The 18,781-nt window shown below is 53.8% G+C and overlaps 1 protein-coding gene and 1 long non-coding RNA gene across 3 annotated transcripts in view; one reads left to right on the forward strand and one right to left on the reverse strand.

Annotated features, from left to right (window-relative positions):
* The window catches only part of FCHSD2 (FCH and double SH3 domains 2), a 119,760-nt gene extending 119,092 nt beyond the window's left edge, over nucleotides 1-668 (reverse strand). Inside the window, exon 1 of one of the 2 annotated variants that reach the window (XM_064411136.1) lies at nucleotides 470-668. In XM_064411136.1, the coding sequence (XP_064267206.1) occupies nucleotides 470-490 (21 nt within the window). In that variant the 5' untranslated portion in view covers nucleotides 491-668. The remainder of the gene's footprint in view (nucleotides 1-469) is intronic. The other variant, XM_064411137.1, reaches the window with a different exon arrangement.
* A 968-nt stretch (nucleotides 669-1,636) lies between these two features.
* Nucleotides 1,637-3,044, forward strand: LOC135295084 (uncharacterized). Its single transcript, XR_010357149.1, has 2 exons — nucleotides 1,637-1,946; nucleotides 2,862-3,044. It is a non-coding gene; the product is annotated as an uncharacterized LOC135295084 (long non-coding RNA).
* Nucleotides 3,045-18,781: the final 15,737 nt, after the last annotated feature.

An 18,781-nucleotide genomic window follows, 5' to 3' on the forward strand; every position in this document is an offset into this window, starting at 1 on the left:
ACCAACTCCAGACGTGACCTTCTTCCCCACGACAACCAACCCCGCGGCGGGCGCCCCGCGAGCGGCACGGCCCCGGCGGCTCCGCGCAGCCTCTGCCCGCCCTCCGCGTCCCCCCGGAGAGCCCCCGCTGGAAAAGGGGGTCCCCGCCGGAGCGCTGCCCCCCGGCACCTCCATCCCTGCCCTGCCCTGCCCGACCTCCGCAGCGCGCTCCCAGCCCATCCCAGCCCACCCGCGACCCACCTTGCAGGGCCAAAGCCCCCCGGCCCCCAACTCGCCGCGGCGCCCCCCCACTCCCCTCCCAGCACTTGCGCTCCCTCCGCGGAGCTCCCCGCAGCCTCCCGCACCCTGCGCCCCGCTCCCCGCGGCCTCGGACCCCCGCATCCCGCCCGCACCCCGAGCCCAGCCCAGCCCACGCCGCAGCCCCCCAGAAGCACCCTCGGGCGGCCCCTGCGCCGGGCGGGGGTCTCACCTTCCTCGGCGGCGGCTGCATGGTGGAGGTGCTGCGCTGGGTATCCACATCAATTCCCTCCCCCCCGGCAGCAGGATGCGGCCCCCGCTGCAGGAGGAGGAGCAGCAGCAGGAGGAGGAGCGGGCGGAGAGCGTCTCCCTCCCGGTTCGGGGCGAGTCCCGGTCGGCGGGAGGAGCGGGGAAGGAAGGGAGGGAGGGAGGGATGGAGGCGGGGAGGGAGGGAGGGATGGATGGCGGGGGGAGGCCGCCTCTTCCTCACGGGCAGCGGAGCGGCGTCCCGGCGCTGGGGAGCGCCGAGGGAAGGCAGGCGGCGGAGGGAGACCGTGGAGAGAAAAGACGCGGCGGGCGGCGGAGAGAAAAAAAAAAAAAAATAAAAGGAGGAAGGAAAGCGAAAAAAAAAAAAATAGAGGCGAAAAAAAAAAAAAAATCCCGACGCAGCGAGAGGCGCGCGGCGGCCGCGCGCGCCCCCCAGCGGCCGGCCCGGGGCCCGCGCCGCCCCCCGGCGGCCGCCATGGGCAGGGGCGGGGCGGGAACGCCCCCGGCGCGCGCGGGGGGCGCGCGGCGGCCGCGGGGGGGCGCCACGGGGGCGGCGGCGTGAGGGGAGGAGAGGGGAGGGGGGACAATGGGGACACGGTGGGGACACGGTGGGGGTTTGGGGTGTGCAAGGGTGTGCACAATGGGGTGCGTATGGGGTGCACAATGGGATGTGTAAGGGGGGTTATGGGGTGTGCAGGGATGTGCACAATGAGGGTGCAGGGCTGTGTAGGGGGTGCGCAGAGGGGTACACGAAGGATTTGGGGTTTGCACAAGGGGGTACATGAAGGATTTGGGGTTTGCACAAGGGGGTACATGAAGGATTTGGGGTTTGCACAAGAGGTACACGAAGGGTTTGGGGTTTGCACAAGGGGTACACAAAGGGTTTGGGGTTTAGCATAAGGGGATACACAAAGGGTTTGGGGTTTGCACAAGGGAGTGCATGAAGGGTTTGGGGTTTAGCATAAGGGGGTACATGAAGGATTTGGGGTTTGCACAAGGGGGTACATGAAGGATTTGGGGTTTAGCACAAGGGGTACATGAAGGATTTGGGGTTTAGCATAAGGGGATACACAAAGGGTTTGGGGTTTGCACAAGGGGTGCACAGAGGTGAAGGGGTTCGCACAGAGGGAGTGCGGGCTGTGCAGGGGCAGTGAAGGGGGTGCACAGGGTGCTGTTGGGGTGCTCAGGGGTGCAGGGAGGTGCCCAGAGGAGTGCAGTGCCCTCCAAAAGGATCCACACAGCGGGATTGGGGTGCAGGACGCAGCTGGTGGCACTCCAGGGGTGCTGCCCAGCACAAAGCAGCCATTGCCTTCACCCCAGCACTGCCCAGGCTGCCCTGACAAAGCTGGGCAGCAAGAGCTGGCCTTGAGCTGAAGCACATGGGGGAGCATCACCCCCTGACAGCAGCTGGAGAACCCCTTGATGGAGAATCCCAGATCCTGGTGCGTCCCAAGGGCAGCACACGGGGAGCAGAGCACCCGGACACGAGCCTTTGCAGGGCCTTTCCATTAACCAAAGGAAAATAAAACAAAGCCGAACTCCTGAGCATTGCAGATGCAGAGAGCCCAGGAGGCAGAATGATGCTCCCAGCCCTGTTGTGTTTCGCTGAGTGTGAATTAAACATCCTGATCAGAAGTACTTTTGGGGTCCCCAGCACTGAAATTCCTGGCCTTTGCTTATTAGTTCTGCTGCAACGAAATCTTTGAAATATTAACGTGCATTTGGCTGTTTCCCTTAAGCAAATTACCGGGGCAGTTTGCAAAGCTTCAGGCAATTCCCATAATTGTATTTTCCCAAGTGCTGCAGCGGTGCTGCCGCTGCTCCATCGCCGGCTCTTTCATTATTGATGAGCTGCTTTGCTCCAGCTCCCAGAAAATGACCCCTCGCCTTTAAAGATTCTTTAACCACCTTTGAAACTAAAATGCAACTTGAATTCTGCTTTCCCCTCCAGCTATTCGTTTATTTAGTGCTGCTAATTAGCCTTAACTCTTTCTCCCCGGGAAATTTGAAATGGTTAGTGAGACCTGGTGCATCAGCAGATGCTGTGAAAAAATATTTCATTTCTCTATTAGTGCTGCAAGGGGATGGGATCTGCTCTTCATGGAATCATGGAATGGTTTGGGCTGAAAGGGATCTTAAAGCTTTTCTAGTTCCACTCCCCTGCCAAGGGCAAGGACACCTTCCACTAGTCCAGGTTTTTTAAAAAACATGCCCAGACTTCTGCATGTAAGACTAAGAAGCATTTTAGGTACCAGGCCTGCAGGCAGATGTATCATCCTCTCTTATGATGCAGTTGTTTTTCCACTATTTGCTTGTTTTCTTCCATGAATAATTATGTTTTATCTGTTTGACCACAGATTCCCTGAAGCCTGACTCATGGAGTGCTGCGAGTTCGACGTGAATCCTGGAGGATTTTGCATCTGGGATGATAAATCCTCATGGAGCTGCCTCTTGTAGCTGCCCATGGCTCTTCCACATCTTAATAACAGTGCTGATAATAGGGGGGAAAAAGGATGTGAAATAAAGGTTATCAAAAAGTCCATAGTATAAGTGTCTAAGTGTTGTACATTTTATCAAAACCCTTGTTTTCACAGCATAATTGGAGTTCAGCTTATCCTGAGCCTTTATCCCTTGATTCTCCTTTCTTATTGCAGGACTTGAAGGCAGCTGAATCTCATGGAATTCCAGAATGGTTTGGGTTGGAAAGGACTCTTAAAGATCATCCAGTTCCATCCCCTGCCATGGGCAGAAACACCTTCCACTAGACCAGTTATTATTTTCTATTTTATTGACCTTTATTTTATCTTGTTTCATTTAATTTAATTTTTGTTTTATTTAATTTAATTTATTTTTATTTCATTCTATTTCATTCTATTTCATTCCATTTCATTCTATTTCATTCCATTTCATTCCATTTCATTTCATGTGAAGGAGGGTGCAGAATACAGCCCCAGAGCAACACCTTGACATCTCTCAAGGAACCCCAACAGGGATGAGACATCAAGGCTGGAAACGCCAAGAGCCAAATTCCAGCTGATGGTGACAACTCGCAGCTGAAAACAGCAGCTTATTCCCTCATCCAAAAGAAAAAAAAAAAAAAAAAAGAAAAAAAAGAAAAAAGAAAAAAAAGAAGAAGAATTTAGCCATAAAGGCAAAATTTGGAGAGGAACTTTAGGGAACGGAGCTCCCCAGATTCCCATCCTCAGGCGAAGGCAACGCGTTGGATCCCGGCTCCCAAGCAGCTGCTGCGTTGTCCTATCGGGCCTGTTCATTCTTCACACCTGAATTTAATCCCTGCAGGGGTTTAAACCTTTTCAAGCACAAAACCACGATGTGTTGGAGGGTTCTTGGCTGCCAGGACGCGCTTCCGAGCGGAATCCGGCGAGCTGGAACCCGCGCTGGGCCCGTGATTAACGCACCAGGCAGCTCCGGCTGCCGGAGCCTTGGCACAGCAGCTTCCCCAGCCACGGATTTTGCCCCCTGGGCTCACAGGAGCGCTCCTGGCAGAAGGGTTTGCTCCCTAATATTGAGGATTTTGCCCCCTGGGCTCACAGGAGCGCTCCTGGCAGAAGGGTTTGCTCCCTGATATTGAGGATTTTGCCCCCTGGGCTCACAGGAGCGTTCCTGTCATGAGGGTTTGCCAGCAGAGACCGTGGAGCGAAGGGGCTGACAGCACAGCAGCTTCCTCCAGGGAATTCAGCTTTTTTAATGGAATGTATGATATTTAATTGTAGCAAATATGAATGTTTAGGAGTGTCATAGAATTCCAGAATGGTTTAGTTGGAAGGAAAAAATATCTCGTTCCACCCCTGCCATGGGCAGGGACACTTTCCACTAGCCCAGGATGCTCCAATCCCCAATGTCCAACCTGGCCTTGGACATTTCCAGGGATCCACAGCTCCTCTGGGCACCCTGTGCCAGGCCCTCCCCACCCTCAGAGCCAGGAATTCCTTCCCAATACCCCATCCTTTTCCTCTGTCAGTGGGAAGCCATTCCCCCTTGTCCTGTTCCTCCATCCCTTATCCAAAAGTCCCTCCCCAGCTCTCTTGTATAGGAATATTTATTTTGTATTATGTGTGGATATGTATGAATGGGTAGGAATTTATTTTATATTTAAATGAATATATAAGTAATGAAAAGCTTAATGATATAATGATTGAGAGAGACATGCACATAGAGAGAGACATTGAGAGAGACAAGCACATAGAATCATAAATTCATTTCTATTGGAAAATTCATCTAAGATCATATCTAGATAAGAATAAAATAATTAAAAAATGAAAAGAAAAAAATGAATAAAAGTATAACAAATAAAAAATAAAGAAAGGACAAAATTATCAGCAGAAATGAACCATAATGTCCATAATGCTCCTGACTGCTCCCAGGAGCAGGTAAAGCCAGAAATTGAGTTTGGCATTATCTGACATCCACAATTCTGTTCTGAGAGTTCCTCCCAGGCCTTCCGAGCTCAGGGTGGCACTGAACGAGGTGTTTCCAGCCTTCCTTCCTCCCTTCCCTGCACGGAAAGGAGAAGGCCAGACTGGGGCCGGAGCCTCCAGGCTTTCCCCACGTGGGGGTGCCATGGGAATGCGGATCCCAGCGCTCCTGCAGCCGCGGGCAGGGCACAGGTGACACCTCAGAGGCTGGCATTGCTCGCTGCTTTTCGCCAGGAAAGAAAAGCATCAAGAAGTATTAAAATGTAGGGAAAAAGAGGAAAGAAAATATATGGGTTGGGAAGGACAAGATTCATAAAGCATGCAGGAAGCACGGAATTCTATGGATAGGGGAAAATAAGTTTCACAGGGCTCCATGCATTTTTTTCCCATGCGCAGAATTCCTTTGTTTCTTGCATGCTTTGCCTTTCCCCAGCAGAATTAAAAACTCTTCTTTGGGGCTTGTTTAAATTAATGGGCTGAGGAAACCTCGAGGGAGCTGTCGGGGAGCCCAGGGGATGGAATCAGCCCTCTCCAGGTCCCAGTGGGGTGGGAGGACTCGTCGGGCAGCCGGGATGGCTGCGGGGGGCTGGGAGGGAGCCCCAGCAGCCCTGCCACGTCCTGCTTGGGCCTGTTCCACCACATTTTGGGGAAGGCTGGTACACCCAAACAGCTTTGTTCCCCTCGCCCCGCTGTCCTGGCCTCTCCCCATTCCTCACTTCTCATGTTTACCATACCTGCAGGGGTGAGCCTGGGATTAATTTCCATGAGAACACGTTGAAAGTGTAAATATCCCTGAGCAGGGACGCTTGGCAGCTTTATGGGGTTTCTCTTCCTCCAGGAACTGGCAGCTTTCCTGCTCCTTCTCTGATTGCGCGTGACCAGATGTGAACACATCTGGAGCAGGGCTCTGTGTCTGCCCTCTGTCCCATCCCAGTGTGGCTGTGTTTCCAAGGCTATCCAGGTGTTTTTTGGTGCTTTGAAGTGGATGTGATAGTATAAAACTGCTGATATAAAACCCCATCCAACCTGGCCTTGGACACTTCCAGGGATCCAGGGGCAGCCACAGCTTCTCTGGGCGCCCTGTGCCAGAACCTCCCCACCCTTATTATAAAAACTTCTACCTCGTATGTAAACCAAATCTCCTCTCTTTTTAGTTTAAATCCATCACCCCTTGTACCATCACAACAGGCCTTGCTTAAAAGTTTGTCCCCATCTCTCTTACAGTCCCCATTTGGTTTCCCACACCTTCCTCGGGAGTACAAGCTTGCCAGGCTGACAAATCCTGCTGCAAATTGGCCCTGGCCTTTTGGAGACAGCTCTGATCCCAAAAGTCTCAGCGTGTCACAGCATCCTGCCAGGAGCACGTCAGGATGAGGCTGTCCAGTGGGCAGTCCTGCTATAAATTCCCTGCCTGCTCGTGCGTCACCCTCTCCCCTTTCTCCCCCTTCTCTCGTTAATGTGTAACCCGAAACTGGCCGGAGCACATTGCTGTGATCCCAGCACTGTCTGTCCCCGGCCAGCTCCATCCCTGCCTGCTCCCACCGGGTATTTTTGTCTGCAGGTGGATGTGAAGGGCAGAGATGGGGAGGGCTGAGTATCTCCTCAGAGTCTCCTCTTCAGCCTGCAGAGGAGAAAGCTCCAGGGAGACTTTAGAGCCCCTTCCAGTGCCTAAAGGGGCTCCAAGGGTGCTCCAGAGGGACTTTGGACAAGGTTTGTAGTGACAGGACAAGGGGAGATGGTTTCCCACTGCCAGAGGGCAGGGTTAGATGGGATATTGGGAATGAATTGTTCCCTGTGATGGTGGCGAGGCCCTGGCTCAGGGTGCCCAGAGAATCTGCGGCTGCCCCTGGATCTCTGGAAGTGTTCAGAAATGTGTGGATGTGGCACTTGTGGATGTGGTTTAAAGGTAAAATGGTGATGCTGGGTAATGGCTGGACTTGATGGTCTTGCAGGTCCTTCCCAACTTCAGAAATTTTATATTTCTGAGGTCTCTTCCAGTATGACCCATTTTGTGATTCTGTGATCCCTCTAGGGCAGCTGAGAAAAATCCTGTCTTGGACAGAGAGTGGATAACCACCTGAAGGGAGTTCATTTTCTACAAAGATGTGTCTGAGAGCAGTTCTGGGGAGCAGGAGTTTCACAGGGCTCAAGGCTGTTGTGTGGCTGGCAGAAGATGTCAGAGCCCTCCTCCTCCTCACTTACAGCAGCAGAGGGAAGGGGATTGCTGGATTGCTTCCTGCATCCATGGTGGGTGTCAGGAAGGACAGGGCACATCCAGAGCAGACGTGTGTGGGTCAGGGGTGCTGTGGGAAGAGCTGCCTGACCTGCAGAGCAGGAGGATGATGGAGATGCCAGACCCTGGCTGCTCCCTGCCCTTATCAGAGCACTGCTGTCCCTGGGGCTCAGCTGCACGGGGTCTGTATCAGCCCCCAGCTGCTGGGCTGGCCAGGGATGGCTCCTTTCCTGTGTTCCTCACTGGGCCACATCCCAGTCCAGCCCTGGTTATCAGCACCAGCCATCCCCTCCGCCCTGGCACTGAGTTTCTTATGCAGGCACCTCCATTCATCCTTAAAAATCCCTTTTCCACCTCTCTTCCTGCAGCCAGGGCAGCAGGGCAGAAGCAGTGTCCTTGCTGAAGAAAAGCCCTTTCCAACCTCCAACACTCCCGGCTGTGAAGCCTGGGAGCTTGGCTCTTGTTCCACCAAGGGGAATTGCAAACTTTGGGATCTGGATGCAGCCTCAAATCATGGAATCACCAAATGGTTTGTGGAAAAGACCTTAACGCTCATCCAGTTCCACTCCCTGCCATGAGCAGGGACACCTTCCACTAAACCAAATTGCTCCAACCTGGCTGGCCTTGGACACTGCCAGGGATCCAGTTTCTCTAGAAAACCTGTGCCAGGGCCTCACCACCTTCATGGTGAAGAATAAAGGGAAAAATCCTACACAGATTCCCTTTTCCCAGCACCTTTTCCAAACAAAAAGTGTCTCTGTCAAGTCTTCCCTGACGCTGGGTGCCTTTAAGGAAACAGAGGAAGCTCCTAAGAAATCTCCTTTTGTAAGGAGACTGGACCTGAATGAGGAGGGAGCTCCTTGATGCAGACAGAAGGAGAGGAATATGTGGCCTTAGAGGTCACCAGCCGTGGAGATCTTGGAGTTACCCATCTCTGCCAAGGCTAGGAAGGAAGTGAAACTGGGCACGGAGCTGAAAGTGTGGCATAAGCCAATTTCAGCACTTTTTTGCCCATTCTGTGCATGGCCTGGCATGTTCCGTCCCGAGGGTGGGTGTGGGAGAAACGTGGGTTTAGAGCTGGATCTTCACACACAAAGGGGAACCAAGACTTCCTGAACGAAGGAGAAGTGGTGGGAGCAATGTGCTGATGTGTTGCCAGCCAATTTAATTCCTATTCCTCTCTGTTTCCCAGAGATAATGCTCTGGGCTGCAGCATCCTGCTCGCTGAAGCAAGGTGACCACAAAGATCCATCCTGGGGGCACAAGTGGTTCATCCCTGCTGTAAATGAGCAAAGGCACAGAGATCAACCCCACTCCTGCCAGTTTTTATCCTCTGCTGCATGTTTGTGCCAGTGAAATGTTATTTGGAGGGTGAGGCTTTGAAAGGTGAAAAAACCAAAATGTGAAAGAGAATAAGAAAGGGCCCCAGAGATTTTTATTCTCCTGGAGCATTATGGCTGTAAGACATTATGGCTGTAATTACCAATCAAAGCATTTTAACAGCAAGCAATCCCCTAATTTAATATCCCAATGTAAAAAAATGGAGATCTATTGAGTGGTTTGATTTTCCTGTATCTTGAATTACTGTTTTCAGCCCGAGCACCAGAAAGCAGCAACAAACCCCTTACAGATACAAATTCAGTGCTGGTTTCTCATCAAAAGGCAGAGAACAGCCTCATGTTGCCCTCCCAAATTTGAGTTTGTTCAACCCTAGTGGATTATCAGCACAGAATTAGGGCACTTGGACACACAATTTAGTGGTGAACACGGAGGGTCAGGGTTAATGGTTGGCACAATGACCTTAGAGGGCTTTCCCAACATTAATGATTCTGTAGTTCTAAATAACCCTGGGCTCAGCTGAGCTGGCAGCTGGGCTTGTACATCACCTGCATGAAACCAGCCCCTTTCCACTATGAGGACCTGTGATTTTCCTGCCAAAATTGCTTTTCCTGCTTTGAAAGCATTGCTCCTGCCCTGGGAAAGGTTCTTTTTCCCCAGGAACAGCTGATGGGGAGCAGTGGCAAACACGAGAGCCATGCCAGGCAGTGAGTGTTCATCTCTGAGTCACAGGGGAAATGAAACAAGAATTTGTGCCGGCTTTTAACTTCATGAAATACTTAATCCATTTGCTTTGCCCATCCACAAATGCAGATCTTAAATGTGGAAAGTCCCAGCACTTGGAGGCATAAACATGAGCTTGGTTAAGCTTTATACTGGCCCTACAGAGAGAAGCTGCCTATCTGGGAATGTGTGGCTTAAGAAAGCTCAGGAAAAGGGCTCTGGAGCCAGGCTGTTCAATCTGGAGAGGAAAAGGTTCTGGGGAGAGCTCAGAGCCCCTTCCAGTGCCTAAAGGGAGAGCTGGAGGGGGACAAAGGCCTGGAGGGACAGGACACAGGGAATGGCTTCCCACTGCCAGAGAGCAGAGTTAACTGGGATATTGGGAAGGAATTGTTCCCTGGGAGGGTGGGGAGGCCCAGAAAAGCTGTGGCTGCCCCTGGATCCCTGGAAGTGTCCAAGGTCAAGTTGGATGAGTCTTGGAGCAACCTGGGATAGTGGAAGCTGTCCCTGCCCATGGCAGGGGGTGGCACTGGATGATCTTTGAGGTCCCTTCCCACCCAAACCACTCCATGATTCCATGATCTGGCCAGCATTTGCACCAGCACAACTGCACCACCCCAGCCCCACATCTCCCAGGCGTGCCCTGGATGCACCTAAACCATGAAAATTAGGATTTTCCACCCTTGCTGCCGCCGACTTGGCAGGCACACTGCGCTGCCCGTGTTTGCTGCTCTACATGCCCAGACTCCCAGAAATGCCAGGCAGGGCTGGCCGAGCTGCAGAGCTGCTCTGAGTCACCTGCTGTGCCACGCTTGGCTGCCGGCCGTGGCGTGTCCCGGCGCGGGCTGGAACGCGACGCCACGCGGAACCCTCCGAGCTGGGAACGCCCTGGGCAGCCCCCTGCTGCCCTCCCAGCCCTGGGAGAGCATCTGGGGAGCACGTCAGGGTGTGCAGGACGTGGGAACTCCACTTCTGCACAAGCTGAGATGAACTTTGGTGACACAGAGCACCTCCGTGCCCCAGGTGAGATGGATTCGGCAGCCAAGGTCGGGAAGGAAGCCCTGCCTGGGAGTGCAGGTTGCCTTTGCCAGGATCTGGGAACATTTTTTGTCTTCTGAGCATCCCTTTTCCCATGACAAAAGGCATTTCCCAGGGGTAGGCTGTCCCATGGACCAACGTGCTTTACCCATGTTTCTGTCAGCCCTCTGTGGCATCCCCTCGTCCCACTCTTCTCCAAGGGTCTTCTCACTCCTCACTGGCATCCTGGGGACACCAGGTGACATCAGGATGTCACTGGGAGGTACAGGGACATGGCCTAGCGCTGTCCTCCAACAGCAGGACAGCCAGAGGAGAAGGGATGTGAAGGGTTAACCCAGTGCTGGCTGTGGGCTGTTGATCCCACACATGCCATGTCCCACTGCAGGACATCCTCTCCTGCACGCTCCAGAGAGTCCTGGAGGGCCAGGACAGGCTCAAAAGCCCTTTGGACAGCCTCCATCACTCCTGCATGATGGAATGGGAATGCTCAGGGAGTCTGGGAGCAGAACAAGCTTGGGGAGCATGGCTGGGTTGGGAGAGGCAGGGCTGATGGAGGAGCTGGGAGGTCCCACTGGGGAGCAGGAAAATCTCCATCCTTGGAGGCAGTCAAGCCTGTTCTTGACAAAACCTGATCTCATTGAAGGTCAGGCTTGGAGCAGAGACCCCCCAGCCTCAGTTATTCTGAGGAGGCCAGGATGGGGCCAGTTCCTGTGGATGCTGGTCCCACAATCCTGCCCTGTATCCTCTGTCTCACTTTATCCTCTGTCTGCCAGAGGGCAGGGACAACTTCCACCATCCCAGGCTGCTCCAAGGCTTGTCCAGCCTGGCCTTGGACACTTCCAGGGATCCAGGGGCAGCCACAGCTTCTCTGGGCCTCCCCACCCTCCCAGGGAACCATTCCTTCCCAATATCCCAGTTAACTCTGCCCTCTGGCAGTGGGAAGCCATTCCCCTGTGTCCTGGTCAGCACCAGGACTGAGCCTTGCCCCGAGCTGCCCAAATTCCCCCTGCTCCCAGCTGGAATCACAGAGCCAGGGTGGTGAGGAGGGTCACCACTGTGCTGGGGATCCCCCAGCCCACGCTGCTGGCCCTGAGGGACACGGGAAGGAGCAGAGCATTGTAGCATTGTGTCCCAAAATAGCGGCCTCCTGACAAGGGAGAAGCGCATGGAGTGCCAATGCTGCCACAGGAAGGTGAGTGACTCACTCCTGTGTAAGCCACAGGCAATCCCTTTCCCTGGTGATTATCTATCTGCAGAGAAATCTCCATCCACTTCCCTTGGAAATACCTGCTCCCGAAATTACCCGTGCCTGGGGTTTTCTTATCAGATGATCTATTTGTTCTAAAAAATCACGGAGCCCTGAGGGTTCCATCTGTGGCTCCAAAACTTTGCCGTGGACACCCCACGTCTGACTCATTGAAAGGGACAGCTTGGACAGTCCCCACGCCTGGAATCATCAGGAAACACCTGCAGGCTCTTAGCTAAGGGAAGGGTCTTCCTCATGGGGTTTCCTAAGCAGGAAGAGGTAGATCCCAGCCACAGTGAGACTCTCTTGGTGCTGCATGGTTCAGTTCTAATGACAGCTACCAGCCCGAGGTGAGTGTCATTAAATGTCACCTGCTGGAGGGTTCAGAGCCCAGACATAGTGGATTCATGGAAGTTCTTGTAGAAGCCAAAAGAAAGGGATCTGACTTTCTGCTGGCCTCAGTGAAACTCCCCATGACTGCCCCAGTCTGTGACAGAGACCCTTGGATCAGTGGAGCCACAGGAGACCAGGCCATGATGCTGCTCTATTGTTGTTTGTGATCCTTGGATCAGAGTATGACAGATGAGCTGGGCTGGAAAGGACCTCAGGAGGTCTCAGTCCAACCTCCTGGTCATGGCAGGGTCAGACCAGGTTAGGCAGGGCTTTATTCAGTTGGGTCTCAAAAAGCCCCCAGGACAGAGGTCTCACAAGCTGCTTGTGGTGGAACAGTTTTCCCTCATCCTCAGCCTGGAATGTCAGAGGTGACCATGCCAGCAGTGCTGCCAGGATAACCAAGACTTCCCCAAAGAGGTCTCCTCATCACGAGAAGAGAACGAAGGCAGCAGTTCCAGGGAGCACCACCATCACCCCTCTGGAAAAGCCCTGTTGACACCAGGAGCAGCCCTGGGAGATTTGGGGCAGCAGCCCTTGTGTTGTCCTGAGCTGCTCCTGCACATTTGGGTGCTGCAGGTTTGGTCCATCCAGCCGGGAAAATGGTGCTGGTGTGAAGGTTTGTCTCTGCAGAGGGAGGACACACTGCAGGTCCCACTGTCCTTCCCATCTCCTGGGCCACAGACTCTCCACTCATCTATCCCTGGGGATCATGGAATTTCTGTTCCCCTTCCCTCTCTCCTCGCCCACACATCCTCTGCTCCTTAGGCACAACTTATCCCTTCATTTGGAGAGAGTCCCTCTGATTTCATTATGCACTCAATCATTCTCCTCTTGTATTTAACTTGGAAACCCTTTCTTATCATTCCAGGACTTGTTTGAACAAAAACCAAGTGCAGGACCAGCTGTAAGACCTGTCAAACAAACTCTGGATGCCTCCAAAGCTTGTTTTGCAAACTTGGACTTCCCAGGACTGCTTGGCTGAGGGCTGGGAGCAGATTTGCATGGAATTAACCATTTGACATGGGGGAACTGGCTCCTGTTTAGCTCAGAATTGTCCATAGCTCCATGTCCAGCTCCTGGGGGACCTTGGAGCTGGTGATGGTGACAGGGCCACTCCTGGCCAGGGGATCTCCAGCCCTGGGAGTGCACACCCAGCATCCCAAGGCTGTCTGTCCCAGCAGGGATCCCGAGCCAAGGAGGCGGCCTGGGAGACTCCGGATTAATCTCTGGAACGTGACCTTTACATGCTGGGAGTGGTGGGAGAGATATTTTAACTGCAGTGGCAAAGGGCCAAAGGAGAAACACCAGCCAGGCCCTAGATAACAATATTGGCCTCCTGACAAGGGCTCCAGCTGGGAACGAGCCTCAGGGCTGGGCTCCCTTTTTGGGCTGGGGCAAATCCATGTGGACACAATTCCCCACCTTCCCTCTTTGCTCCAGCCAGGAAAGCAGGGGTTGGTCACAGAACTCTGCACTCCTCAGCCCAGTTTGGGTCTAATTGGTGTGTTAAATGACAAAAAATACAGGAAAAAGCGATTTTAGAATAAATAATGATGATGGAGGGCGTTTTAAAATGGAGAAGCTGAATTGCATCCATCCTCTGCAGGGAGGTTTTCCTGCCCAGGGCAGCGCTGGAGTTCCCATCCCTGGAGGGATTTAAAGCTGTGTGGATGTGGCACTTGGGGACATGGATCAGTGGTGGCCTTGGCAGTGCTGAGGAATGGTTGTACCTGATGGTCTTTAAGGTCTTTTCCAGCTTCTATGATTCCATTATTTTTTATTGACAGTCAAAGCAGATCTAACGCTGGTTTTCTTCCAACAGGGTTTGCATCCATGGGGAAGCCACTAAAGGATGACCTGAGCGTAGGAGGACATCACCAACCTTCTCCCAAAGGGCAGGCAGCAGGATGGGTCACCCAGGAGGCTTGCTGGGACAAGGTGTGTAATGGTGGGGAAGGTGTAATGGTGCCCTCCCCATCCCCACCCATCCCTCAAATCCCCACATGATCAGCTTGGGGCTCTGAGGAGACACTTGGTGTGATTCTTTCACCCATTTGAAAATTTAACTCAAATAAAATTTATCTGAATGTAATTTAGATGGACATCTCCAAGGGGGCTCCAGGCAGGGGCTGGGCTCACTGGGGCTGAGCAAAGCTCCTGTTTTCTGGATAAGGATCACCCGCCTTGTGTGGCACCCACAGGGAGCAGTGGCTTTCTGGGGTCCAGGGCCATCCCTGGGGGTGTCTCTGAGGGAATCTCCCTGAGGACACAAAGGTTGTTGTGGAGCAGGAGGGGAAGGAAGTGATTTCAAAAGTCCCGTAGTGAGAACGAGTTTGTGTTTTGTTTTTTTTTTTTAAACAAAGAGGTTCCAGGGTGGGACCCTGTGCTGCTCTCCATGGTCTCACGGCTGGGAGCTGACAGCAAAAATAATGGCCAACAAAACTACTGGAAAATGGCTTTTTCTCCAGCACCAATGGGAACTTGCTCCTGAGCCTCTCTGGGGCTTTTCTTTGCTGTGGATTTCACGAGGATCAGGTGAAAAATGGGAGACATGGTGTGCCACGGGAGCCCTGCCACTCCATCCCTTGAACCAAACTCCAGCTGGCGTTAATCCATCCTGGTGCCAGGCTGTGTTTGACCCCCAGGCTGAGCTGCTGGGGATCAGCCAAGCTGTAACCCCACAAAATTTGGGGGTGATTGGACCCCACAATGCAGCTGCCCATGCCCATTGAATCCCAAGCTGCTGCCAGGGATCCAGGCACAGCTGGGGCCACTCCTGCACAGCTCCTCAGCAGCTCTGCAAATAGAGAAATGAGGAGAAAGGAGCCTTTTTCAGGAACCCCCAGCACTATTTTAGGCTGGGACCATTACGTGGATGGGTCTCTGCTGTTGGTTTTAGGAGGATTTGTTTGAGGACGTGTGTTTACTTGTGTTATTAAATGCCAGGATCAGTGCAAAACCTCCTCCAGCACCACGTTCTGTCCTCCAGGACACCTCTTCCAGCAGCTCCTGCTGTTGGCAACTTGCTCAAACCCTCTTGAATAAAACCTTGAATGGGTTTGTTTACTTTTTTTTTTATATATATAAATCTGTCTTATTTACTATTTTCAAGGCAGTCCCAGAGGAAGAGGAAGTGTCATGAAATCTGGCAGAAAACTCAGCATCTCTGCTCCTAAGAAAGCCATCAATGGGGCCAGCAGAAGCAGAGATGACCCTGCCAGAGCTGTCCTCATTGAGTTTTGTGATTTTTTGTGATCCCCCTCCCTCCCTGCACAGGCTGCAGAGCAGAACCATATCTGGGAACCCACAGCACACACAGCCCAAGCCTATGGGTTTATTTTAACACACCTGCCCTGGTGTGAGGTGGTTTATTTATTTATGGTCTTTCTAAAAGCACAAACACTTCTGGCCACAACAGGATGCTTGTGTTTAGGCCCTGGCAGGCAGCTCCTGCTGCCTTGGGGGGTTGGGGCAGCATCCTCTTTGCAAGCATCATCCTGAGGGGGGAAAATGCTCTTGGAGTCTGAAAACCCCTCCAAAACACCTGGGTTATGCAGGAGCTGGGAGGAAAAGTGAGTGGCACCTCCATCACCTTCCTGATGGTGAGGAGGAGGAGGAGGGGAGAGACATCACATGCCCTCAGTGGGGAGGAAACGAAAGCTGGGCTAAAATAAAAATCCCCAACCGCTGGTGGAGAAGAGAAAATCCACACCCAGATGGCCACAGCCACAGAGCAAAGCCCTCCCTGCACTGAAGCAATGTGCTCAAGGCTCACTGCCTGCAGCTGCTTGCCCCAGAGAGCCCCACATGATCTTCTCCAAATCCCTCTTCCCCACGGAGACAGCAAAGGTCCCCTGTGCCCTGTCTGGGTCCATTTGTCAGTTCCTGTTCAGGGGATCAGTGGGAAAAGGGTGGAAAGGGGAGGGAAGTGTGTGCCTGTGCTCAGCACCACCTCCTGGGAGCTGCAGCCTCAGAGGGCTCCCCCAGAGCCTGTGGGGATGAGGGATGGACAGAGGGACTGGCTCCTGGTCCAGACCTCAGGTTACTGGGCAGGTTTAGAGTGGATATTCAGAAAGGTTCCTTGTCTGAAAGGGTGGTCAGGCATTGGAACAGGGAAGTGGTGGAGTCACAGTACCTGGAACTGCTCAAGAAATGTGTGGATGTGGCACTTGGGGACGTGGTTTAGGGGTGAACACAGCAGCGCTGGGTTAGCAGTTGGACTCCATGATGCTAGAGGGCTTTTCCAACCCTGCTAATTCCAGGACTCTTGAGTTTTCCAGCCCCAGCTCCCACCTCCAACCAACCCACCCTGTTTGGCTGCTGGGAAGGTGCTTCCATGTCTCTCTCCATCCCTACCTGACCTCATCTCCAGCACACCCCAAGGCCACCGTGCACAGAGGTTTCCTTCTCCAGCTGCCTTGGCTTTTGCTGCCCCTTGAAAGGTGGTGGTGGTCCTGAACATCCCAGAGGGAGAATCCAGGGAGAATCCAGGCATCCTGGGAAGCTGCAAAGTCACATCTACTCCCATGGGCTGTCCCTCCTGCAAGCCCAGTCACACAGGGCAGGGCTGCAGGCCCAGCCCTACACACCCAAACTGTCTTCCTTGCTGCACCTAAGGCTTTAAAAAGAAAATAAGGGGCAAAAAAGAAGAGAGATTTGATACATGCCAGCTTGTCTCCAGCGCTGCTGCTGGTGTGTTTGAGCTGCACCCATGGGTGCAGCGCAGGCTCTGCTGTGGCCAGCCTGACCTTCCCGGTCCACCCGTTCCTGTATCACATTCCTGCCTGCTAGACAACATGGGAATGTTTTGAAAGTGTCTTAGAAACCTGCCGGGCTGCCAAAACAGTTGAAAAATGAAGCGGCGAAGGGAAACGTGGGGCTGCTTTCCAGGCCAGCTCGCTGGGCATCGCCTCTGTCTTCTGCTCTGCAGCTGCACAAATCATTGGCTTTTCAACAGGATTTAAAACATCTGCCTCCTCCTTGGGCTGCTGTGGAGCTGGGAAATGGAGATTTGGGTGCCCTGGGTGATAGGTGCGCGAAGGACAGAAATGAGCAAGGTGGGATAGGGTTGAGACCCTCCTTCCACCTCCCTCACGCCCAAACGAGAGGAGAAAAAGCAAAAGGAAGGACAAGGCAAGGTTTTTCCAGCAGTGAAGATGGGAAGCTCCTGCTTGCTGGAAGCTGCTGGGACTTCAACCAGGCTCGGGGAAGGTCTGATGGGAAGAGGGCTCTCCAGGGGACACTTCCCCGCTCCAAAGAAGCTTTCAGAAAAACATCTCTGGCCTGCTGAGGCACCCAGCTGCCAAGCAGCCCTCGCAGCCGGCCTGGCCACAATTAATCACCCCTGGAGATGAGGAAGGCATCTGCCTCTTGTTTTTGAGTTGTGTGGCTTTATCCTGCAGAGGAAGAGCTGCAGGTGCTCCGACCTTGGAGGAGCAGGCTGGGGGAGATGGCGCCAGGCAAGGGCTGCTGATGGGGTCACAGCTCCTGCAAGGACAGCCACAACTCCCTGGACATCATCCATCACCTCTGCACATCATCCCTCCTTGGGAGGGCGAAGGATTTGGAGGATGAAACCAAGCTGCTGTGGTGGGGTGGACCCAAGCTTTGCCCAGGAAGTGTTTCCAAATCCAGGAGGGATGGGCTGGACTCAGCAGCCAGGGCACTGCTGGGCAGCTTCACCCAGCTGAGCCTCACTCAGCAGCTCTGCCCAGGCATCTCCCTCCCTCTGAGAGCCTGTCCTTCCTCCCTTATCAGCCCCAAATAGCTGCGATGTGATGTATTGTTTTCCCTCCTCAAACAAATTACATCAGAAGAAGGAAACAGGAATTTTATTTTTTTTTTTTGCTCTTTTCTGGCATGGAGGTCCGTGAGCAAAATCTCTGCAGCACTGTGTCCATGCCAGGAGTTCATATCCTCTAAATGCCTCCTTAGCCAGCTGCCACATTCTGCTGTTGAATAATACATGCCATTGGTGTCCTTCCCCTCCTCCATCATGGGCTTCATGGCCCCCCAGCCACATCCAGGGGGCCCAGGGACCCCCAGATGAAATCAGCTCCAGCTGGGGAAGGAGGATCTGGCTGTCACCCAGGGACACAGATGGGGAATACTCGGGGGAGCACCGGGGCTCGCGGCGGTGGAAAACAACTGGGCCACCTGCACGTCATCCCGTGGGGCTGTGCCTGCTCCTCCAGCCCCGCAGATCCCAAGGTTTCTCTCCCAGGTGAAGGAGGAAGGTTGGGCTGGACCTGGCCTCTGCTTCCCCGGGGCAGGAGCCAGCTGCGGGAGAGGGCAGGGGCTGGTGGTGGCCCTGCTCAGCTTGCTGGGAGGCTGTGTCCTGCAGGGCTCTGTGGGGACAGCAGGGCAGAGGGACACAGCAAGGAGCACGCCTCGAGCAAACCTTCAGCCGTGTCCTCCTGGATCCAGCAATGGTGAAAAGTCCCAGCATCCCAGTCCTGCCATCAGTCCCGGTCCCAGCGCCCCTGGAAGTGAGTTTGGTTTCAGTCCCAGCTCCAGTCCCATCCATGGGCCCATTCCCGGGGCAGAGAGGTGGGAGGGGTCCTGTCCTTGCCCTAACTCCGGCCCCATCCCCGGGGGAGGATTCGGGGAGCACTCACTGTCTCCAGTGTCAGTCCCAATTCTGCTCCCATCCACGCTCCCATTTCTGCAGGATGGAGGGGGATCTCCTGTCCCAGCCCTAATCCCGCTCCCATTCCCGGGGGAGAAAGGGCAGAGCGCTCGGTGCCCAGCCCCAATCCCATCCACACTCCCATCTCCGGGGCAGGGAGCGGGGGATCCTGCCCTAGCCCTAATCCCGACCCCATCCACAGTGCCATCCCGGAGCGAGAAAGAGGGGGCGGCCGGACTCCTGTC

The sequence above is a fragment of the Passer domesticus genome, chromosome 2, assembly GCF_036417665.1.
Source record: "Passer domesticus isolate bPasDom1 chromosome 2, bPasDom1.hap1, whole genome shotgun sequence".
NCBI classification, from domain to species: Eukaryota; Metazoa; Chordata; class Aves; order Passeriformes; family Passeridae; genus Passer; species Passer domesticus.